The sequence below is a fragment of the Hippopotamus amphibius genome, chromosome 12, assembly GCF_030028045.1.
Source record: "Hippopotamus amphibius kiboko isolate mHipAmp2 chromosome 12, mHipAmp2.hap2, whole genome shotgun sequence".
Taxonomy (NCBI): domain Eukaryota; kingdom Metazoa; phylum Chordata; class Mammalia; order Artiodactyla; family Hippopotamidae; genus Hippopotamus; species Hippopotamus amphibius.
The window spans coordinates 16231346-16256174 of record NC_080197.1 but is presented as its reverse complement, the minus strand read 5'-3'; the positions used below and the strand labels follow the sequence as shown (position 1 = coordinate 16256174).

Sequence of the window (24829 nt, the reverse complement as noted above, 5' to 3'; positions counted from 1 at the left end):
AGTGCTTGAGCATTTTCTTGTACAGCTCACACCTCCTCTAAATGCCCCTGGTGGCAGCTCCTGGGCTTGAGGGCCTCAGGAGTCTGAGACAACCTTTTGACTATGACATTTGAGCTGTTCTGAGGGCCCCCAATTAGTGGTATCTTTTTTGCTTTAATAATTATTTATTCACTTGCCATTTTTACTTTTGTCGAGTTTGAAATTGTTAATGGTAAAAGAAATATTTAGTCATCCAGTGAAGATGCACTGTCTTTCATAGTTTATCTGGATTGTGATTTTATATTTAAGAATTAGACCGGAGGGCAGTTAGTGCTCTTTTGTAGTGTCTGTTGTTTAGCTAACCATTATCCTAATTTCATACTCTCTGAGAGGATTATTCATAATTTTGTCTGAGGATAAATATTAAATCCTTCCAAAGTTTCATATAAAAAACTGGGTGTGTATTTCCTTTTTCTGCTGTGGAACATTTTCTCTCAACCACAGACGCTTGTTAATGTTCACCGAGATTTAATGAGTAGAGGCAGTAAAAAAATGTGGAAAAAAAATAAGCTAAGGAGTCTGCATTCCTTTTCTAGAAAAGAATTTTCTCTTTAGGAATATTTAATTTTTACATTCTTAAATTCTGTCATAATTCTGTTGTTGTTTATAAGAGTTTAGTTTGGGCATTATGTTTAGGTTTGGGGAGACTTTCTAGTCCTGGCTTTCTCCTATCCTACTGACTGGCCTAGAGGAAATGATGTCATTCTCCCACAACATAGTTTCTGCTTTTGTAAGGTAGCAGGAATGTCATGGTTTATACAAGCTAATGATAGAGATCTTTCGAGGACCAGAATAACTCACCTGAGGTTATTTAACCAGTTGGTCCCTGAACCCATGTTAGGACCCAGGTTCATTTGTTTTATCATCTGTTTGTTTATTCACTTACTTATTTGTCATCTTCTATTATCATCTATTTGTTCACTCATTTATTTATTAGCTCTTTGAATGCCAGTATGTGCTTGACACTTTTCTAGGGATATATTAGTGAACAGAACAGTCAAAAACTCATTCCTCATGGAGGTTTCATTTTAGGAGAAGGAAAATAAGGAAGTAAAATATTTAGTGTGTCAGATAGTGGTAAGTGTTGCAGAAAGCGTGGAGCAGGAAGGGGAGATTGGTGGGGAAGGGAAGGAGAAAAGGAGAGGGAGAGAGAGGGATAGTCTCCTTTAAATGTTTATAAATCAATTCTGCATTACTCAGCCATAAAAAGGAATGAAATTGAGCTATATGTAATGAGGTGGATAGACCTAGAGACTGTCATACAGAGCGAAGTAAGCCAGAAAGAGAAAAACAAATACCGTATGCTAACTCATATACTCGGAATCTAAAAAATGGTACTGATGAACCCAGTAACAGGGCAAGAATAAGGATGCAGATGCAGAGAATGGACTGGAGGACACAGGTTGAGGGGGCATCGAAGGGGAAGCTGGGACGAAATGAGAGAGTAGCATAGACATATATACACTACCAACTGTAAAATAAATAGCTAGTAGGAAGTTGCAGTATAACAAAGGGAGATCAACTCGATGATGGGTGACGCCTTAGAGGGCCAGGACAGGGAGGGTGGCAGGGAGTTGTGGGAGGGAGGGGATATGGGGATATATGTATAAATACAGCTGATTCACTTTGGTGTACTTCAAAAACTGGTACAAGAGTGTAAAGCAATTATACTCCAATAAAGAGCTTAAAAAATAAATTAATTAAATAAATCATTTGGATTTGTATATGTCCACATTGTGCCTGAACCAACCCATCCTGACGTATAAAATTTTGTTCTAATTTTACCTTCAAAATTTTGAGAGAATTTATTTTAAAATTCTCTTTTAAGAGAATTTCAAACTAAGCAATGAAAGAAGTCAGGTGGAGTACACATGAGCTACTATCCCCAGAAGTTCCAAAGAACAGAGGAAAACTGTTTTTTAATGTCTTGATATTCTTGCTGTATCACCTTCATCCCAAATCAAGCATTTAAAAGAACAGTCTCAGATAGTGTTTCCCAAAGTGTGGTTCCCAGGCCAGAGGTGACAGCATCACCTGGAAACCTGTTGGGAATGCAGCTTCTCAGGCCCCATCCAAGACACACTAAATCAGAATCTCTGGTGACAGTGCCCAGTAATCTGTGTTTTAACCTACCTTGTGCATGATCCTAACCTGCTAAATTCATGTAAATTTCTTCTTTCTTTCCTCTTAAGTACTATAGAAATTCAGAAACCACATGTATTCATATTTTATTAACATTGCATGACTTTAAAATTTCCTTTTTACTCCCCTTTTGAGTCTCCTATAGTCTTATTGGAGGTACCAAAGCAGTACCTAAAATCAGGAAAATGTACATTTGAAAATGACATCTGGCAAAGAAAGAGCTATCTGTTGAGTAAAGAAAGTGTTCTGAGTAACCTCATTAAGCTTAAAGAAGGATGTGTGTCAGACTAGCTGCCCGGTTCCCCGCAACGGTCTCTTAGAGAAAGATTTTCTGATTTCCCAGCAGGCAGTATTTGGTTATAAAGAAGATATTCTCTTTCTTCCTGTGAAGGCAATTGCTATTTTGAAATGAAATTTTTTGCCCAAAATGGCAAATGAGAAGTAATTAAATCAATCAACAGTGGCAGAACTTGATACTGACAAAAAACTTCATATTTTCATCTTGTTGCATTTCTAAAATTGAATTGCCTTATTTGCCAAGTTGAAAAAGCAACAAAGATTTCCTTTAATTTCTGAGACATGTAGTAGTTAAAGTGTAAGTTAAAATGCTTGAAAATGCAATATTCTCTAATATTAGTATTTCATAGTCTATAAACAGATGCATTTTTGGAAGTGAATGTTGCTTTTATGAGAATTCAAACCCTCACATTTTGCCATCGTAAAGCCACAAAAAGCTGTCAACTTAAACCCAGTTTGGCTCTTGGATCTTCCAAAAACATACTGTAATATTTTTTTTTTTTTTTTTTTTTCATACTGTAATATTTTTGTCTAAGAAAGCTTAGTACCAAGAGAGTGAACAAGCCAGACAAGACCTAGGCTCTCCTGGAGTTGACTGTGGTGAGGGAAACAGACATTGTCAGGTAACATACCAGTTAAGGTAATCGTGGCTATGAAAAAAAAGGCACAGTAAGAGATAGTGTGAGAGAAGGCCTTGCAGAGGACATTCAGCAAGACCTGAACAAAGAGGGGAAGCCAGGCACAGGAAGGTGGAGGGAAGAATTACAACGTCTGAAGCAGAGCAAGGTGAGTCTGTGTAAGGAGCAGAATGGCAGGGTAGCAGTCCATCGTAAACACACCAGTAATCACAATACACGTGAGTGCATTAAAATCACCTGTTGAATGATGGAGACGATAATAACAGTCAAAATTCAGCTAAATACTGTTTATAAGAGATATAGCTAAAATCAAATATCACTGAAAAGTTTAAAACAAAGGAATGGAAAAAGATACTCTAGGCAAATACTCCTAAAAGAAAGTAGGTGAAACAATATTAATATCAGATAAGATAGACTCCAAGGCAAAGGAATATTACCCAGGAAAGGGGTATATTTTAAATTGCTAAAAGGTGTGCTTGATCCAGAGGACGAAAGTCATGAACCTACACAAGGCATATATATTTATCCAAAACTGATAGAAATACCAGGAGCAATGAGAAAACTGCAGTCATAGTTGATGGCTTACATGTTCTGCTCTCAAAATTTGAGATTTCAGTTAGACAAGAAACCAAGACTAACACATTTAACAAGGTTGATAAAACAGAAAATAGGAACACTTTTCAAATATTCAAGAAACTTTTAAAACACATGTGGAATATTCACAAAATTTGACTATGTTTTAAAGTGTTCAAAAAAATCTCAGTACAGAGATCATCCAGGCCACATTCACTGACTATAATACAATAAAATTGGAAATTAACAAGAATAAAGTAGTCGAAGCCACTTTATTCCACTTGGAAATGTAAAAGTATATCTCTAAATAATTCTTGCTTTAAAGATAAAATCAAAACAAATTATAAACTGTTGAGAAATGAATTATAAGAACCCTACAAAATCTAGATCACTGTCATGTAAACCTGTGGAGTGAAGCAAAAATGGTGCTCAGAGGAAGATTTATAGCCTTAAGTGTACTTTCTTTTTAGAATGCAGAAAGATTGTAAATTAGACAAAATAAAGATAAAAGCTCAATTTAATGACGTAGAAAACAAACAAAAAAGTTGGGTTGGTAAAGCCAAAAGTTGGTTCTTTGAAAGGAACTGACATTTGGCAGATTTGATCAAATTAAAAAGGAACAAGATACCAAAAACTGTAGTAAAGGAAAGGGGAGAGAATGTTACTACGGAGAGAAGAACGTAAGAATGGGAAGACAATATTATTGTTTATAATTTCATATCATTATATTTAAAAACCTAGATAACTAGTTATTTAAACATTATACCATAGTTACTTTCTACATGGAAATGTAATTGCTTAAAAATATTCAAGATACTTTTGAAAAAGAAGGCAATGAGGTTGGATTTATGTGTACAGAACCACAACAATGAAAGCATTGCAATATTGCCAGCAGAAAACATAGGTTCGTGGTACAGAGGGATAGAGCTGAGAAACATACCTGTATATATATATAAGAATTTATTATATAATAATGATAAAGTGCAGAATAATGCAAACAGTGTGATACCATTTGTGTAAATTTTTTAAAAACCACAAACCATGCTACGTGTTTCTGTTATGCACACATGCAACTGCAGAGATAAAGATAGGATGTAAAACTACTTGATGAGAGTCACTACCTTTGAGGAGAAGAACTTCAGTTTTAACTGTTTTTATAGTGAGAATGTATTACTATATTAACATATTATTTAAATTTAAAAGAAGAGTGAGATATGTGTTTTAAAATTCTACTTGGGTTTTACTGGTTTTACTCTAAATGGAATTAGCCAGAGCTTCTGCAGACCTAGGTGAACCACAGTGCTCTTCAGTCTTATTACCTGCGCAAGGATTGTTTGATTATCAGCTCTTGGTATATAAGGTTTTGGAGTAAGTTTCCTGTTTATTCAAATGAAGTTGTTTTGAGATTTCTTATGACTTATTCTTTGAAAAGCGTTGGTAGTAGCTGGCCCCCACTTTTTTTTTTTTTTTTTTTTGACTGCATGCGGGACCAGGAGGCATACGGGATTTTCGATCCCCGAGCAGGGATTGAACCCGCATCCCCTGCAGTGAAAGTGCAGAGTCTTAACCCCTGGACTGCCAGGGAAGTCCGTTGCCCCCATTTATTAATTCAGTCTCTATTCATTGAAGTTCTCTATGTGTAAATAGCCAAGACCGTAAGATCTTTGGCTGCGATTTTTGCTCATATTCCTAACACCTAGCAATTTCCTAGCTTATAGTTAGTACGTACTTTTTTTTTTTAACATTTTATTTATTTATTTTTATTTGGCCATGCCTTATGACCTACAGGATCTTAGTTCCCCAACTAGGGATCGAACCCAGGCCCTGGCAGTGAAAGTGCCAAGACCTAACTGTTGGACCACCAGGGAATTCCCAAGTACCTACTTTTCAATTAAATTCAGACGCAGTCTCTGAATTAATTCAACAAATATAGTCACTACGCTAAGAAGGTATCAATACATAGTGTAGCAGAAAAGATAATCAGTTTTGATACCTTGTGCTAATAATAGCTTACATTTATTGAGAACTTACTGTGTGCCAGGCATTGGTCTAAGGTCCTTGAGGTATATTAGCTCAGTCCTCATAGCCATCCCAGGAGGTAGGCAATATTATTGCAGTTTTATGGATGAGAACACTGAGGTTTAAAGGGAGTAAGTGAGTAAAGTTACACAGATAGTACGTGGCACAGCAGGGATTTGGCTCCAGAGCCTAGCCTCTTAACCACCTACACTTTATGGCCCCTCTCTAGGCTCTTCTGGTAAATTCTGTCCATAAAGTACATATAAAAACCTGCAGTAGGAACCCAGAAGAGGCAGCAAGAACTTTAGGGAAAAAAAACCCCAGGGAAGGCATCAAGAAGTCTCATTTGAAGTGTATTTTGAAAGCTGAATAGGAATTCTCGAGTTAGAGAAGGAGGGAAAGGATATTGTAGACACAGAGCCAGAGAAGTGTGTGTGTGGAGGCTTGAAGGGGTTTGGAACAGCCAGGAAGTCCTAAGTAATTGTGTTTGGAACATAGGGGATGTGGGTATGTGAGGAAAGGGCTGGGGGAGCGACAGTGAGCCCTTCAGGTGAAGTAAATTAGTGCCCAGTGTGCCCTTATTTTTTTCTGGAAACATTTAGTACCCTTTTAGATTTTTTCTTGATGTATCAGAAAAATTAAAAATGGAATCCTAATGCAGCACAAAGAACTGAGCTAACATCCTTCTGAAATTGTGTGATGATGGGTCTGTCAGGACATAAAACCATCAAACTGTTAATTCAAAATTAATTTGATAAAAGTAACAGAACCTGAACAAGATTGATTGTTTGGATTGCATGCATAGTTATAAACCCTTCAGATGGCTTTTTGCGGTAGGGAAGGATACATTTTAGCCGTGAGTTTTTCCCTGGAAGGTGAAAACAGCCTATGATTTTATGAGACTTTATCGTAACCATTCTTTCCTAGATCAGGGCTCCAGATAGGATTGTTAAGTAGAGATTTCTTTGGATTTTTATAAAGAAGCTTTACTGAATTGTCAGGACATAGTCAATTACTCATTTGTTTTTCATTGGATTGCACTTTTTGCTTTTGGCTATACACTTTAGAAATCAGACATTTGGTGGGAGATTAGAATTATTGCTACCTTATTTATAATTTAAACTCATGATTAATATGGTGGCAGAAATGTTTTATTTACTCATGTTTAAGTTAATACTCTTAAGGAAGCATCTTAATTTGAACTTTACCTGCCATTTTATAGAAACAAAAGAAACTCCAAATATTGTCTTTGAATTTAGTGTTCATTTGTTTCAAGATGAGTTTTAAAAAAGTGCATACCCTCTAATATCCCTGCCTCCATTAGTAAGATAGAATCTAATGAATTTCCCATCACTCAGCTATAACAATCATCAACTCATGGCTATTCTTATTTTATCTAATGCTCCTCTTCTACTGTTCACCACCCCTACTGCATGGTTATTCTGAAGCAAATCCCAGGCATATTTTATTTCTAAATATTTCCATGCATATCTATAAAAGAGTAAAGATCCCTTTAAAAAAACATAACCATAATACCATCATCATACCTTTAAAAATTAATAATAATTCTTTAATGCCATAAAATACCTTGTCAGTATTGTTTTCCCCAATCATCTCATGCTATTTTCTCATTTGCTTTTTGATTTTAGATATTGCTTTTTGTTGTTCCACTTTATAATTATACAAACGAATTGGTTCTGAAGTCAAACTACAAAACAGATTTGGCTTCTGTCCCTATCCTCTCTACTTTATTTCCTCTTTTTTTGTTGTTGTTTCATTTTGGTTATATACATACAGTCATCCCTCAGCATCTGTGGGGGATTAGTTTCAGGAGCTACTACACATGGCAAAATCCAAGGATGCTGAAGTCCCATAGTCAGCCCTCTGTACCTATGACTTCCGGATCCGTGGATTCAGCCAACTGTGGATGATCCATGGAGGGCCAACTCTATACAAATACGTGTATTTTTGTACTCCCATTCTTAGATAAGAAGTGTGCTGTACATACTTTAATCTGCATTTCTGTTTTCACTTAACTGTGTGTCGTAGGAATCACTCCACAGCAGTATATAGGGATAGTCCTCATTTCTTTTTCCCTGTTGCTTAGTATTGTGAAGATGTACCATAGTTTATTCAGCCAGTCCTCTGTTGATAGACATTTAGGTTGTTGGTAGTGGTTTTAAAGTTGATCGTGGAATTCCCTAGTGGCACAGTGGTTAAGAATCAGCCTGTCAGTGCAGGGGACACGGGTTCGATCCCTGGTCTAGGAAGATCCCACATGCTGTGGAGCATCTAAGCCCATGTGCCACAACTACTGAAGCCCGCACGCTCTAGAGCCTGAGAGCCGCAACTACTGAGCCCACATGCTGCAACTACTGAAGCTTGCGTGCCTAGAGCCTGTGCTCCGCAACAAGAGAAGCCACCAAAATGAGAAGCCCTTGCGCCGCAACAAGGAGTAGCCGCTACTCACTGCAACTAGAGAAAGCCTGTGCAGCAACGAAGACCCAACACAGCCAAAAATAAATAAAAATTTTTTAAAAATAATAAAAAAATAAAGTTGATCACGTCATAAACCTATTCATAAACAGAGATCAAACATTTTGTGATCGCTACCTCTGTTTTTTAAGGTAGCTTTAATTTAACCTTTCAGTTTTGAGAAGCAAGTTACATACTTTGTCTCTATAGCTTTTTTTTTTGCTTTTTTTTTTTGTAGGTATGTTGTCTTTTGTTTTATTAGCAATGAGTAGATTGGTTCAGTGCTATCTCTGCTACAGTCTGGTGCTGGTTATTTAAACTAATTAGGCTCTAATTTAGTCATAACACCTGTGTCACAGGAGAGTGTGTAATCAATGTCCCGGCAAACATTGTTAGATGCTCCAGGCATCAGAATGTTGCCAGGTTGGCATTAAGAACCAAAGGAATCCCTGGAGGGCTGGGATTCCTAATAGCTGTAATCAGAACCTGAAATTTCTTAAGTTTGAATCTAGTTAAAAATGAAGCCAGATTTGAGTCAGTTACTTTAATTTTGCTAAATTTTAAGTCAGAGAAGAAATAAAAACAACTTTAGGTTTAGTATTATTTACTCTTCATCAGCCAGAAGCTTCCCAATATTTAAAAATGTAAATTAGTTATTAATCTAGAAAGCAGAGTTTTTCCATTTTCAGTTGAGGAGAGTGTACATTATTTTCCTCACTTCTGAATCCACAGCCATGACATTGAATTGTAGTCTCACTTACCTAGACCTATCTTTTTTCCCTCTTCTTCCTTTGAGCTGTCAGAGCCTTTCTTCAGTCTTTCTTCTTTGCTTCCCCTCCCGTTTTTTTTCTCACATGGACTCTCCACAGGCCAGTATCTGTATTCCTGGGACATGAAATGTTGAGAAGACAGGGAAAAGATTTATGCCAGTTTTCTCACCCCCATCCAAAGACAGAATCTCTATTAGAATTTTGAACGTAGTATTTGCTTTTGTAGCCTAGTACCTTTGAAAGAAAAAAGATGATGGAGGACTTTTCTCATTCCCCAAGATGCAGTACTTATACCATTTCCTTCCCCAAATGTGGCCACATTTACTTAAAAATCCCAATGCTCATCACTCAAGCGAAACACAACAGAATTGAGCATCTTCTGTGTTTGACGACATGTTCACTCCAAGTACCAATAATCCTGAATGGCAGGCGTGTCTCTTTTTTTTTTCTTCATCTCACTATTGGAGTTCGATGCTGATGTTTCTGAGCTTTTTGAGCTGACATTGTAAGGAAGAGGAGGTATTGAGAAGATGACTCAGCAAGGAGAAGACTGGTCGATGGTAATTTATCGTATCGTAAAGACACAACCCATTGTGTGTATTGATTGTTCTCTACGTCCAAGTTTTGGGACAGGAAAATGTTAGATTTCACATGCATTTAAAGGGTCTTATAAGGTTGCAATTGGGTTTATTTCTAAGAAAATAGATTATGCCTATGTGTATTAGGTGACTACTATTTTGCTTGAGGTGGTATGTATGCCTGGGTGGTTTAGATCACTACAGACTTTCAGGTTTCTAATCCTAACTTTACCATTTACTGAGTAGTTTGGGGCCAGTTTCTTCTATGTCTCAGTTTCCTCGCTGTAAGGTGGAGATAATACTACTACCTATCGGATAGATTTTGTGTGTGAGTGGGAATCAAGTGTGGTAATGCATATAAAGTGCCTTCAAGATAATAGGCATTTCTTTTATTTTTTTTTCTTTCTCTCCCTAGTTTTATTGAGATATAATTGACTTAGCACTGTAAATTCAAGGTGTGCAGTATAATGATTTGACTTACATACATCATGAGATTATTATCACAGTAAGTTTGGTGAACATCCGTTATCTCAAATAGATACACAAATAAATAGCAAAAATTTCTTTGTGTTAAACTCTCAGGATTTACTCTCTTAACCACTTTCATATATAACGTACAGCTGTGTTAATTATATTTATCATGTTGTACATTACATCCCCAGTGCTTATTTTTCTTATAACTGGAAGTTTGTATCTTTTGACTGCCTTCATCCATTCCCCCATCCCACCACATATCTGATCTCTTTTTCTATGAATTTGTGTGTTTGTTTTTGAAGTATAATTGACCTGCAATACTCAGTTCCTGTTACATAGAGATTTGGCATTTCTGTACGTTTCAAAATGCTCTCCACCGTAAGTCTAGTTATGATATGTCACCATACAAAGATATCATATAGGAATTGATTAATTCCCCACACTCTGCATTTCATACCTGTGACTCATTTATCTTGCACGTGGAAGTTTGTACCTCTTAATTTCCCTCACCTGTTTCTTTCCTCGTCCCACCCCCTCTCTTCTAAGATAATAGGCATTTCTTTTAAATGTTAACTTCCTTCTCCTTCCCTCCCTTCTCCCTTCCTTTCTTGACACCTCGTTCTTGAAGTACATTTCAGTAACCTTTCCCCAGTGATTTGCCACTGACTTTCATTATAAAACCAGAGATACATTTCCAAAGAAAACCTACTCCCAGAGAGATTGATTTAAAACTGCTGTAAAAGAAAGGAATCAGAACTATTACCAGCTGGAAACTGATTACCCAGAGTGATCATGGGGAACATTTTTAGAACTTCTCAATGCTTGTTTGCTTTCCCTTACTTCTCTGTTCCATCTGGTTTTTCTTTGTACCCACCCCTCATTTCGTAAACTGTTAACATTACTGATAGTTTTCAAATCTTAAAGCCCTCAGACTACTTCCACTGCAGCACATACTTTTCACCATTAGATGCCACTCTCTCACTTCTTGTATGCCCAGCCTCCTGGGTGAAATGATCTTGTGATACAGAGAGGTTGCCAGTTGTGTAAAATTAATGATAACCTTACTTTATCAGCCTGGAACTTGGACATTGTGTGAAGTGAGTTTCCTTGAAAATAGGGGTATCTTGTAACATAGACCAGTAAAATGAACATCAAATTATATCAGAAGAGGGTTGAAGGGCGGCCTTGGCTTTAGCTGGGAGCTGGGATGAGTGACTTTCCTTTTTCAAGTTTGTGTTTCAGGTTTGCAGTCTGTAAAAATCAAGTGTAATTCCACCTGTCCTGCTTTTCCACCAGGGTTAGAGGCAGGATCAAATGAAACATCGGTTGGAGTTATTTGAACCAAGTCTATTTTCAGAACTGTGCTCAAATTCTGTTAGCAGAGAATTGTAAGGCTGTTTATGTTCGCTTTTGGTTCATTGTGTATTAGTATTATTGCTTACTTTATTATTATTTTACTTTTTATTTTACCTTTGTAAAAAAAATTAGATCTTTGAACAAGAGCAGATAATCCAGAGGCAAGGCCAAAGGAGCAGTTAGGTCCAGACTTCTGGAATCCATCTATTTGCTGATGACAGTAATATTATCATCACATTTGGTTAATACAACATTTAATATAGTTAAAGGTACATTCATATTTTCCTTTTTAACTTGGTACCTGTGAGGGGGGCAAGACAAAGTTTTTCATCCCTTTTATAGTTTGAGGATCTGAAATCCAGACGCTAACGGCAACCTTCCTACTTACTGCCAGCATCCAGTCTAGAACTCAGATCCCCAGGTTGCTTCCTGACTGTGTTAACTCTTGGGTATTTTCTCATAGGAAAAAACAAAACAAGCTGATTGTGAGCTCTAGTGACATACTAGGTACTTATTTAACTTTACAAAGCAGGTGAAAGAATCCTTGTTCAAATAATACATGATGGGGGTTCTAGTGACCAGAAAGAACGGTTTCAGGTTTATTGGGAATTTCAGGGAGTTTTGTAATATTAGAAGAGTATTTATTATTGACCTGAATGATCTTTTTCGTGCTTATTCCGAACACAATATAGATTGACAGGCTTTGCATTTCATCAATTATTTACATAACTAATTCCCCTTGTTGGAAAAATGTAATTTTTACCTTCTTTCGGTGTTCTTTATTATTTATTTTGTGGGTTTTACAGTAATTGTGCTGTTGTTCAGGAAGTATGCTCAATATAAAGAGGCATTGTTATTTTAAGAACACTTTTAAGTTTCAACTAAATATAACCTCTGTGAAGACAAAGGTATCAATTGTAGAGGAATCTTTATGGCTGCAGCAAACACTTGATATGCCCTCTGGTGATATCTCTGTCACGAAGTGCATATCAGTCTCATTCAGGCACTTATTCCTGAAATTTTCCTCCCTCATACCCTGTTATTTATTCAGTATTAGCTTTCCTGTAAGTTTACTTTTCTTACCTTAGTGGTAGACATTGAATATTTTTAGTAATATTTTTAAATTAATTAAAAAATTTTTATACAATTTTTAAAGGTTCTACTCCATTTGCAGTTATTAGAAAATATTGGCTGTATTCCCTGTTGCATACAGTAAGTACATCCTTGTAGCCTGTCTTACACCCAATAGTTTGTACCTCCCACTCCAGTAATCTTCGTATTGGTTGCTCGTTATCTTGTCTTTTTTTTCCCCTCCCACCTTCTGTATTTATTTTATTACTATTACTTTTTGTGTGTGATAAGAACACAACGTAAGACCTACCCTCTTGGCAAAGTTGGCAAAGTTTTAAGCATATACGACACAGGATTGTTTGCCGTGGGCATCATGCGGCATGGTAGATCTCTAAGACTTACCTTGTATACCTCAACTCGGTACCCTCTGACTAATACCTCCCTGTTTCCCCATTTGTCTTACTTTAAATTTTACTGGCAGGGACACTTGCTCTCTTCAAGTTGTAGAATTTGAGAAGAACTAATGAAAATAGCAGTTACCGGGTGCTAATTGTGTGCTGGGTCCCTGCAGAAATCTTGTCCCATTCACCTCTCCCAGCCTCCTGGTGCAGAAGACGCTAGCTGTTGCCACTCATTGACAGAGAGGCTCAGAGACTCCGCCTTGTGTGTGTCCACTCCACACCCCCTCCCGCCCCCCACACATGATTCGTGGGTGATGAAGTTAGGCGTTCCGTTTTTCTGATGTCAAGACCATTGTTTTTCTCTGAATAATATGCCTCTGTGGTGAGAAGTGTCACACACATGCTGATGGTGAGCGATCATCTGATTCAGGGGCTGAACTGTCTTTCTCTGAGTTGCCCGGCACTTGGTCAATCGCAGTGGCACACAGGTGCTCAGAATGTGTCCTTTGATTACGTTGTTTGAACCCATTGTGCCTTCTGTGACAAACTTTCCAAATCTTTCCATATTTTCTTTCTTTAATATCCATTCATCTGTGTGTATAGGAGTGTGTTAATCACCTTGTAAAATTGATAGATGTGAAGTTTAAGTTTTGTTCCCCTTCTGTGGTACATGTCAGCAGGAAACATCGATTAGAACAGCAGTGTTGGGGATCCCCTAGATCAGAGTTGGATGAAGAATGTAAAGCATCTAGCAAAGTGCCTGGCATTTCCCCTCTATTATTAATATGTTGGTTCCTTTCAGAGCGAGAGCTTAGATACCATTAAAGAGAGCAGCGGGCTGGCAATCAGGTCTCGGCTCTGACAGTAACAAGCCAGCTGATCTTTCTGGGGCTCTCGTTTCTTCATCTGCTACGTAAAAATGAGATGAAAAAGTCTTCAAGAGCCCTCAGATTCTCTCAGCCTTTGTTCGCTAATCTTTAAAATGGAGATAACGTGTACCTGTCAAAGCGTTATTTGAGCCAGAAAGAAAGAGCCCTGTGTAAAGCACATAAAAGATGCTCAGTATATGGAAGGTTTTTCCCCCCGTCCTTTTACAATGCGGGGAGGCGCCCTGGACACCCCAGAGACCAAAATGAACACGAGAGTTGGGATAACATACTGACCGAGAGCCAGACACACCTGAATTCAGTCCTGGCTTCACTGTGGATGAGATCTGTAACTCTAGGCAAGTCCCGTAACCTAGAAGGAAGATACTAATCATATTTACCTCGGGGCTGTTGAGAAGATTAAATAAGGAAAGGCTTTTAAAGTGTTTCACAGAGTGCCTGGCGCATAGTAGGCTTCAGCAAACTTTATATTCGTGTGTAAGACTGAGGCGGGAGAGATGAACTACCGGAGGAAAAGGGTTAAGGATAACAAGGCGGGTTGCCCCAGACCAGAGGCAGGAGGCACGCCCCCGACTCATTTCACAGCTCTGCCCAGGGCCCTGCTGCTGCGGTTCCCGCCTCCTGGGTAAATGGTGTTTGCTTTGAAGTGTTTATTTACACCTGAAATGAGCTTAATTTTGTTGAGACTTTCTTGTCCTTGGGGCTTAAATATCAAACTTTGTGACTCCTACAGACCTTGTGTGTTTTCTTTGATGAGTTGCTTCCCTTCTGTGCCTGCTTGGAAGCTGTGGGACCTGGAAAGTTCTCACATCTGTGTTCTTTTTCAAAACAGTTTTAATCTGGATGGGAGAGAGAGGGCTGGGGGAGAGAGAAAGAGAAAGAGAGAAAGTGAGATAGAGACCCAGACAGACCAACAGAAAACCGTATCTGGGAGCCATCACCTGTCGAGTACACCTGCTTGTATGGCTGAGTTTGAGTTGCACACACCGGATCAGAAGGTGGCCAGCTGCTGCAGGAAGAGCCAACTCAGATCTACTTTATAGACCCACCAATCACTTCCGTTTGCCTTTTATTTATCAGAATCATAGTAGACTATTCTGGGATTTCAGACATGGATGTATCCCTTTAAAAGCCTTATTTATATTTCTTTTTTAAAAACTAGACTTTTTGTTTTGAGATAACTGTGGACTCACATGTAGTTGTAAGAAATAATACAGAGACATCCTGTGTACTCTATACCCAGTTGCCCCAGTAGTAACATCTTGGAAAATCACAGCAGTTTCACAACCAGGATATCAACATTCATCCATCCACATGAGAGACGATCATCCATTGGGATGAAAGAGCAGTTCCGTCACCACAAGGGTCCCTCTTGTTGGCTTTTATAGGTGCACCCTCCTCACCCTATTTCCTAACACGTGGCAACCACTAATCTGTTCTCCATTTGATGTGTATATTTGGGAGTTTAAAAAATCTTGAGGGAGCAGTGTTTAAAATAAAATAAATCGGACGTCCCTGGTGGCACAGTGGTTAAGAATCCGCCTGCCAATGTAGAGGACACGGGTTCAATCCGTGGTCCGGGAAGATCCCACAAGCCACAGAGCAACTAAGCCCATGCGCCACAAGTACTGAGCCTGTGCCCTAGAGCCTGCAAGCCACAACTGCTGAGCTCATGTGCCACAACTACTGAAGCCCATGCACCTAGAGAAACAAGAGAAGCCATCACACTGAGAAGCCCATGCACTGCAACAAAGAGTGGCCCCTGCTCACCACAACTAGAGGAAAAAAGCCCGAGCACAGCAATGAAGACCCCACACAGCCAATAAATAAATAAATTTATTTTTTTTTAAATGAAGTCTATCAAGGAACTGGCTGTTCTCTCCGAAGTATTCTTATTCCCAGATATGGCAGGACCAAGCGTAAAGTTATTTTCACTGGGAAGAAATGTTCCGTTCCAGATCCAGGTGGACATTTTCTGCTTTTGACATGCTGCTGAGACTGTAATTATAAACTACAACCATTCTGGGATGAATTTAAACCAGTCCCTGGCATGAATTAAGATCTCGTGATAGAAATACCATATATCATCTGTCACATTATCTGTGGCAACCCTTCTCTGTGCCAGCTTGGGTAATGAGGGCAACAGCTGTCCAGAGGTTTATTGCTGAAGGAACGTTTAACAGTGGTACTGTGAACTCTGCACAGTATTCGAGAATTTTCAGAAATCGTGCTTGAGTTCCTGGTATTGGGTCAGTATGTGGAGTTTTATGTACAGTTACATAGAAGGTATGTGATTTGGAGGATTTCACCTTTTTTCATTCGCACGACCTCTCCTCCCATCTCAGTTTTGTTCTTATGGAAAATGAAAATCCCACAGGAGAGCCTTATTCCCTGACTACTGACCTTCCACCCATTCCTGCCTTCCCCTTCTCTGTACCTGGGCCTATTCAACAAGGTGGAATGACTGTAGCCTAGATGACCTTTAAGAGTTTGTCCGAACCTGGGAGCCAGTGATTCTGTATCACTGAACTCTTGTAGCTCCTCCAGTGTGACAGGATAGGTGAGCATCCCATGTTCACAGTGAGGGGATCCTCCTAGGTGGGTCACAGAGAGACCAGGCTGCAGTACACACCCTGTGTAACTGTAAATGGAGTAGAACCTTTAAAATTTTTATTAAAATGTTTTAAAAATTCATTTAAAAAGATTATACATCTACCCTGAGGAGCCGTGGGGACTGGGGGAGAGAGAACCAGTTTGGCCGTGGCACACATAATTTTTACAATCTGAATTCCTGTAAAGGGTCTGAGCTCTCCAGTTCACCACGGATCACACCACTCGCTGTTTCCCTGTATTAAAACCAGCCCATTGAGCTCATTTTCCTTGCCTGTGCCAGCCCCTAAAAACAGCTGTGTTTATGACCTCTGATTTAGCAGTCCCCAAATCATGGACCTTTAGGTGGCTTCTGGCTTTTTAATATTAAACATTGTTTTAATGAACATCTTTGCACGATACGTATGTCCTTAGAGTTAATTCCTGCAAGTAGAACGCTTGGGTCAAACTTTATAAGCTTGAGATTGTGATACGGATGGTCAAATTCCCCTATTGTTTTGGTGTCTGAATTGTCAGTTTGTGTTATTTATCTAATTGTCAGTGGAATTCTTATTTTCCTTATTGACTTCAAAGAGTTCTTCCTATATCAAATGAGATTATGAACCTTTAGACATATATGATAAAGATATTTCCTAGTTTTTAAAAACTTTATATAAGATGTCTAACTGTTAAGGTATTTTTAATTTTATGTATTTGACTTAGCAAAATCTTTTGTGGTTTCTGGAATTTAATGCTGTGTTTAGAAGTTTTTTGGATTCCAGCATTAAACAGCTAGCCAATTTTACTTCCAACCAATGATTTTTAATATACATGGTGAATTTGGAATTATCAAATCTTGATGGCTTCTAATATTTTAAAGTGGCTTGTTTTTATAGATAGCAAGTTTCCACTTCAAACTCTGAGTTTAAATATTTTTCTGCTTTTAAAACCTCTAGAAAGGAGCTGTGAACAGAGCATCATATTGGTTTTGGCATTAACTTTAATGCATCTCAAATAGGCTGATTCCATAGAATTTGATCCAAAGCACTTCTATGTCTTGATGCCTTTTTTGCCAAGCAAAATTGATTATTTCTGACCAGAAGGCCTTTAGTGCTGGACTGAAAAAGGAGTCAGGGGGTCCTCTTAGGCTGGTTGCAGGTTATATAATTTGGCATCAAATACAAAGCTTTTTCTTTTTCTCCTAAGTTTCTATGCTCTAGCCTCCAATGGTCAGCGCTTTGGGACTTTATATTTGAGGGGCAAATTCAGACCCTCTCTAAGTCCTAGTAATTGTAACTTTAAAATGCTTTCATTTTTTTCTTGGAAGTTTGATGAATAGATATCTGAGGTCTTTCTTTGGCAGTGATTCCCAGCTTTCTCTTGTATTGTAGAATTTAGCTGTGGGTTGAATTTGAGTAAAGGTATATTTTCACCTGCAATGATGATTCATTCTTTCACATCGGTTCTCTTTAAAGCTTTAATTAGAAATGCTTTTAATTCTTCTAATCTGCAAACTTACTTGAGTATCTTAGGTTGTTGGCAGTTTCCTCTTTTGTAGTCATATTTTCCTAAAATTATGGTAGTGTCTTTTAAAGATTTTATCATTGATGCTTGTTTTTAAGTCCAGCTTGCCCGCAGAAAGGCAGATTCTGCTGCTGTGGTCAGAGGCAGCATAGGTCTTGGTTAAAACCACCATCTTGTAAGGCTTCATGTCCCATCTTCTCTACCTGGCTACCTGGCTAACCTTCAATTTCCTTATCTATCAAATATGGATAAAAGTCACACCCATCTCACAGGGCTGTTGTGAAAACCAAATGTGCTAATGCACACAAAGCACTAAGGGCGGTGCCTGGCCTGTAGCAAGCACTTAATAAATGTTATTTCTTGTCTTCTTTTTTAGTGTTGGTTTGTTCTTCTAGGATGCTGCTATGCTATTTTCTCGCCTTTTAGTTGTAAAAAGAATACATGCCTATTGTATAAAATTTCAGAAGTTGAAAAGCTTAGAGAAGAAAATTTCTTCTGTGGTTCCACCACCCCCAGCAATAATCACAGTTCACATTTTAATGTATTTGTTTCCAGATTTCTTATACTTACATACTGTTGTACATAGCTGAGATCATTCTGTGTATATAATATGGCATCTTGATTTTTTTCACTTAACATATTTTCTCATATCATTAGAAACACTTGTAAAATTATTCTGATGGTTATGTAATAGTCCATCACATCATGTTATTTTGATTGACTTCCTCATTCTCCTTTTATTTAGTATTGGGAGCTTTTTTTGGTTGGAGTTAGGTTGCTTTGAGATCATTTGAACTTATTAAGTCAGGCTTTTTCTTCTTGTCAGTGAGAGGTTTAGGAGTTAAGGCCTCATGTTTGCTGTTGCTGGTGGTGTTTTGTCTGTGGCGCGTGTGAATGAACCCAGGGTCTTAAATCTCAGATGCTACTCTCTCTGTCTCTGGCCACCATCTTTCTGTCCTGGACTAAATCCATGCTTATTTGCTTGTTAACCTTTCTTTGATAAGTTTCTTTTCATAATCCTGTACTGGAAGAAAGGTGAATGGAGACCATGATTAGTAAGTACTCTGGTCTCCGACCCTACAGTGCCTCGTAGGTGCCCAGGAGCCAGCCAGGATAAACACCAGTTGCACATTAATGGTCTTTACTGGGGTAACCACGCCGAGCAGTTCCTGGTGAGAAGACTGTCCTAAATTGCTCCTGACAAGGTATACTATTCTTGTTTCAGATTTCTTATTTTTCCTATAAAGTCGGGCTTAAAGTATGTTAAGGCTGAATTCATTTGTACTTGGGAATATAACGAGATCTTGTACTTTTTACTGTCAGAAAACCAGCCAAGAACAGCAGTTGGAAAAAGAAATATGTATCCAAAATTGCCAGGGCAGCCTGCTGTTTAGGTACGCTTTCTGAGAAACCACACAGCAAATGAATGTCGTCTTTGTCTCAAGCCACAGCAGCCTCATTCTGCTGGGGAATCGTGCAGCTGAGGGAAGCTTGGTTTTTAACTCGGTTATTGAAACAGCACCAAGAGCAAGGCTTCAGTGCCGCAGCTCGTGACCCCAGAAGGCTACTTAGAAAGATACCAGCCTTTGTGAGTTTGACGCTGGTTTTCATTGCGTTTGTTTGGTTCTGAGACGGCCGGATCCGTGGCTGCTTGGCAGCCTCCTGTTTTCAAGTTCATTGTTCATGGCTGGTTGTTCTCTGCTGTTACAGTGTAGGATGGTTTTTATCTCAACCACGTGGTGAACCAAAGAGCGGAGTCCAGACCATGGGTTTCATGAATTTGGGTAGCAGCCAGGTGAATAGGAGTAAGAAATAATTTAGATCTAGATGGCTTAGAACAGAAGAGCAGAGGGACTCCCCTGGTTGTCCAGTGATTAAGACTCCCTGCTCCCAATGCAGGGGGCCTGGGTTTGATCCCTGGTCAGGGAACTAGATACCACATGCTGCAACTAAAGATCTCGCATGCCGCAACTAAGACCTGGCACAGCCAAATAGATAAATAAACATTCAAAAAAAAAAAAAAAAAAAAAGAACAGAAGGGCAGAAACAGATCCTAAGACCTGCGAACAGTATCTTGACATCTCAGGCCCTAGGAAGGGCTATCCCCAAGATCACTTCCACCTGGCTTCACTGGAGGCACAGGTGACAAATGGCCCATGTCTTGAGTTCCTAGAAGTCATTGTCTCTCTCAGTAAGCTTGCCTGACACTGTGTCAGTCAGAGAGTGCTGGGCTTTCAGAATGGACAGGGGCCTTAAAGGGTGTGTGTTTCAGTCCTGCTATGTCTCCAAAAAGAGGCATCATCCAGCATTTTCTTGACTACTTCTGGTCATTTCTGAGAAGGGGGGGGAAATAATATATATACTGTTGCTTTAAAAGGTCTGCCTGAAGATACTGTGCTTTTTGATTTCAGCCAAAAGTTGTCCTCAGGGAACTTCTGTCCTCATGTTTCTTTTGATTATTCCTCACAGAAACTTTCCAGAAGGTTAGTTGGGTTTATCTGGCTTTTCCATTTTACAGATGGAGAAAGCCAGTCAGTTTTGGTCTCTGCACCTTGCTGACTGTGTAACCTCAGGCAGAGTATGTCATTCTGCAGACCTCAAATCTCCATCTATAGAATCAGGTTAACAGTTATAGCTGTAAGAGTTAATGAAGATCAAATGAAATAATACACAAAAAGTACTTGATGTAGTGACCAGCTAGTAATGGTTAATAAATGTTTTTAAAATGCTGACATATTATTGTAATTATTACTATAATCGTTATGCTTACAAGTTCCTTGAATCCTACCCTCTCACAGAGGCAACTGCAGGAGGGCTTCTGCTTATCGTTCTGTCCTATCTTTCTGTATGCTTTCTTGATTTACCAGGAATAGCAATTTTAGTATTATAAGAAGGTAGAATTAGTATTATAACAATGGTTCTGGCCCCTGGAGATTTCCCTTCTTCCACAGGAAGAAGTTTCAGGAGTTATATCAGTAGCCTGCCTTGTTGGGAGGACTGGTAGTTGGGTTAACTCTTTTTTTCCCCTGCTTATTGGGGAAGCAGCTCGGCTCAGGAATGTCATGGTTGTGTCTCTATTTTCAAAGATTGCTTCATCCTCTGTGGCTCTCTTATTTAGGTATACACTTTTTTCCTTTATCCTGGTGGTCCAGATTTCTTAGTCCATAGTCTTTTGGGTTTTCTTCCAAGTAAATCTAGGGTTTTTTCCCCCTAGAAATCTTGATTACATATAAGTTTTTAAATTTTTTTGGCATCAAGTTTTGGATTTAAAAATTTTTAGAATCTGTAGTTCCAGCTTGGTTTTCATTCCTAGTGGTTTGTTTCTTCTTTTTTTTTCTTTTCTTTTTTTAAATTAATTAATTAATTAACTTATTTTATTGGCTGTGTTGGGTCTTTGTTGCTGTGCGCAGGCTTTCTTTAGTTGCGGTGAGTGGGGGGCTACTCTTCGTTGTGGTGCGCAGGCCCCTCATTGCCGTGGCTTCTCTTGCTTTGGAGCACGGGCTCTAGGCGCGTGGGCTTCAGTAGCTGCAGCACACAGGCTCAATAGTTGTGGCTTACGGGCTCTAGAGCACAGGCTCAATAGTTGTGGCACACGGGCTTAGTTGCTCCACAGCATGTGGGATCTCCCTGGGGCAGGGATCGAACCCGTGTCCCCTGCATTGGCAGGCGGATTCTTAAGCACTGCGCCACCTAGGAAGCCCATCTTTTTTTTCTTGATCAAACATATCAGAAGTTTTCTGGTTTGTTTGTTTGTTTGTTTGTTTTTAGTCATTTGAAAGATTTTCAGCTTTTGGTTTCATTGATCCTAGCCATTGAGCATTAGCTTTTGAATTCATAAATTTATATTCCCTTTATCTGCTTTCTTTGGGTGTATTCTGGATTTTTTTCTTCTCTAATTGGGTAAACTTAATTTTAAATCCCTTCTCTTTTCTAATCTGTGCATGTAAGTCTATAAAATTCCTTTAAATATTACTTAAACTACCTTCCACAATTTTTTATAGGTAGTTTTTTGCTTTATAAAGTCAAGTTTATTGAGGTTAAATTTATATACCATAAAATTGGCTTATTAAATTAGTGTGTAGTTTGCTGAGTTGTGACAGATGTGTACAGCTGTGTAAACACAACCGTAATCAGGTTCTAGAACATTTCCATTGCCCCCAAGAGTTCCCTCATGTCCTGTTTTGTGTTCTGATAGTTTTGTCTTTTCTGTGGTGCTTGTGGATGGAGTCATTCACTGTATAGTCCTCTGATGTGGAGCCTTTCATTTAGTGTCCCAGTTTGCTATCCATCCGTGTTGTGGCACGCACCCAGAGCTGTTCTTTTGACCGCTGAGTAGCTTAGATTGTATGGCTAAAGGAGGCGCCCTGCCTCCCTGTAGTAGTCTGGGTCCAGTCAGGAGATAGAAGCCACATAGTAGGTTAAACAGAGGAGGTTTAATACCAGGAGTTGTTACCTATGATAAAAGAGGAACTGTAAGATATAGAGAAACTCTGTGGTTCCCTAGGGCTAAGGAAGTGTCCCTAGGAAGGGGTTCAGACCTCAGTAGAGAAGGTGGGGTTCAGCCCATGGTCTAGCAGAGGAGTTTGCTAGTTTGGCCAGACAGACCCGGGCTGGCCCAGAGGCTCTGGGCAGACCATCAACGGCCCTCCGGAGGGCAGACAGGGAGCAGGAGAGCGGCAGCCAGTGCCATGGACGTGCACTGGGGGGTCTGGGTGCCAGTGGGTCGGGAGACCTGTGCCGCAAGCTGTGTAGGAACTCTAGTATCCACATTGACAGGGCTGCTGAAAGATTATGGCCAGGCTGAGGCTGCAAGGTCACACAGGAACCAGGTTCTGGGCTGTGGCTGGGCCCTACTCTACCAACTGTCCTCACATCCCCACTGTTGGCGCCAGTGCTGGACATTCAGGGAAGCCGCTTTCTCCCTGCACTGTCCCTCCAGCCTCTCCTGAGGAAGCTTGACATCACACACACTTCAAAGGAGAAAGCATTTGTTTATCGCAGAGAAAGATGCATTCGGAGCTGAGAGGCAGTACATTGGTAACTGATACTCTCTCCCTGTTCTTTTTTAAAAGAAATACTCTCAAGTCAAAAGTAGTACTACCCATATACTTGTGCTATTAACACTCAGATATACTTGTGCTATGAACAGCCAGACATTTCACAGGGGAAAAGGTTTAAGAAAGCTAGAACTTAAAGAATATATTTATCAACACATATAAACATCATCTCAGTCATGAAATACACCTTCTTATATTACCGTATACATCATGGTATTATCACCGTTTTCCCCTCTCCCTGTCATTATAGATTCCAAATTTTATGCCAGACACCAGGTTAAAGACAGTTTGTTTCTTTATGATGCTGCTCACTATAGAAAACATTTAGGATACAGATTTTAAAGAACAGTTTCATGCCAGAGAAGCTAAGGGTTTTTAACTTAGAGCTTGGACGAGCTTACGGCTAGGAATATGGTGATCATTGTTTCTGAACCAAAAAACTAGGACACATGGTCTTTACAAAGAATGGTTTCTGGTTTGTGAATTTATACACATTTGTAAAGTATTACCATGGCATAAATTAAATCACATTTGATTATCCATACTGATTAAACGTTGGTTGAAAAGAATAAAGGACTGTCTCAAAGTATCTAGGACACATACATATTAATGCTTTTATTTTTCTGATTTGTTTTCTCTAAAAAGATGACTTTTTAAAGACGTCTTAAATCAGGAAAAGAAAATAAAAATGGTAAAAATCCCTATTTAGCAGATTGGTGGTTTGGGCAGAATAAGTCTCTCTCTCTTACACACACACACCCCCTTTCTATCTAGACCTAATTTTTTCTTTTTGACACTGCAAGGAATTTAGGTCCCAAAACTTGATGGCCATTGCAGAAAGATGCTGACATGCCTTGCAGATAGAACTTACTTGCAGGTACTGCAGAATTCTTTTTTTCTCAAAGGATACTGAGAGGGTATTTCTTTTGGGGTATTTAGGTTATAAATCTCTGACCCTTCATTACATGGGAGTGCCCAGCAGTAAGGCTTATAGAGGTTTTATATGCTTTCCAGAAATTGAGTGCTGTTCACTTACAACTTTTCCCACTTTAAGAAAGCCCAAATTGTAAAAAAAAAAAAAAAATCAGGCCCGCTAGTGGCTTACTCGGAGAGCTTTCACTTTCCTTCTTGACTAGTTTTCATGTAAACATTTTGTTCTTTTAGAGTATTTGGATTATTTCCTATTTATGTCTGAAGATACCTTTTAAGACTACCTTTATTAAATAAAGTGAGATTAATTTGTATTTCAGCCTTCAGATTTTGCTTGGGATTCTTTGGGCTCCTTTTATTTGGTTAAGAGAGAAAATAGCCTGGACTTTTTGTCATCTTGGAAATTTCCAGCCCAAGAAAGTGTCCAAAGGCACAACTTATAGGGATTCTTGTGTGATTAGCTAGCTCTTTTCCTAAATTATTCAGCTGCATTAAAACAGCAGCTTGGTGCAGTTGGTGTTTTAGGTTTTCATATCCTCTGAAAGATTAATATCCCCGCAAGAGTGACAATCCTGTTCTTGTCTCCCTTTAGTGCTTTCAGATATCAGCAGTGACATATTCAGCTCTGTTCCCATATTCTGCCTCCTTTAGACATTGATGATTATTGTAGGACATTTAATTATTCTAGGAGGCTGTGTGTTTGCTAACTTCCTGAAAGTCTTCCTCTCATAGTTTGGCTTCCTCAAGTGTGAAATCTATAAACCAATTTAGAGCCACTCTTGGATTTTTTTTTTAAACTTCAAAGAGTTTTATTGAGATAGAATTGACATATATTTAAAGTGTACAGTTTGGTATTTTTTTCTTATTACTTATCTATTTTATACATATTAGTGTATATATGTCAATCCCAATCTCCCAATTCATCCCACTCCCCCCTCACCATAGCACTCTTAAAGTAGAATTTTTCTTAAAGAGCAGTCATCAGGAGAATTTTTCTGTCCATTGTCCC

At 38.9% G+C, this 24829-nt stretch overlaps 1 protein-coding gene across 5 annotated transcripts in view; it reads left to right on the top strand.

Moving 5' to 3' along the window:
- The window catches only part of STK4 (serine/threonine kinase 4), a 96260-nt gene that overhangs the window by 58095 nt on the left and 13336 nt on the right, over positions 1 to 24829 (top strand). The window contains exon 11 of one of the 5 annotated variants that reach the window (XM_057701631.1): positions 19157 to 20184. The exons of the other annotated variants lie outside the window; for them this stretch is intronic. Within the exon in view, the coding sequence (XP_057557614.1) occupies positions 19157 to 19240 (84 nt within the window). The 3' untranslated portion in view covers positions 19241 to 20184. Of the gene's footprint in view, positions 1 to 19156; positions 20185 to 24829 lie in introns of those variants that run through there. 5 annotated transcript variants of the gene reach the window in all.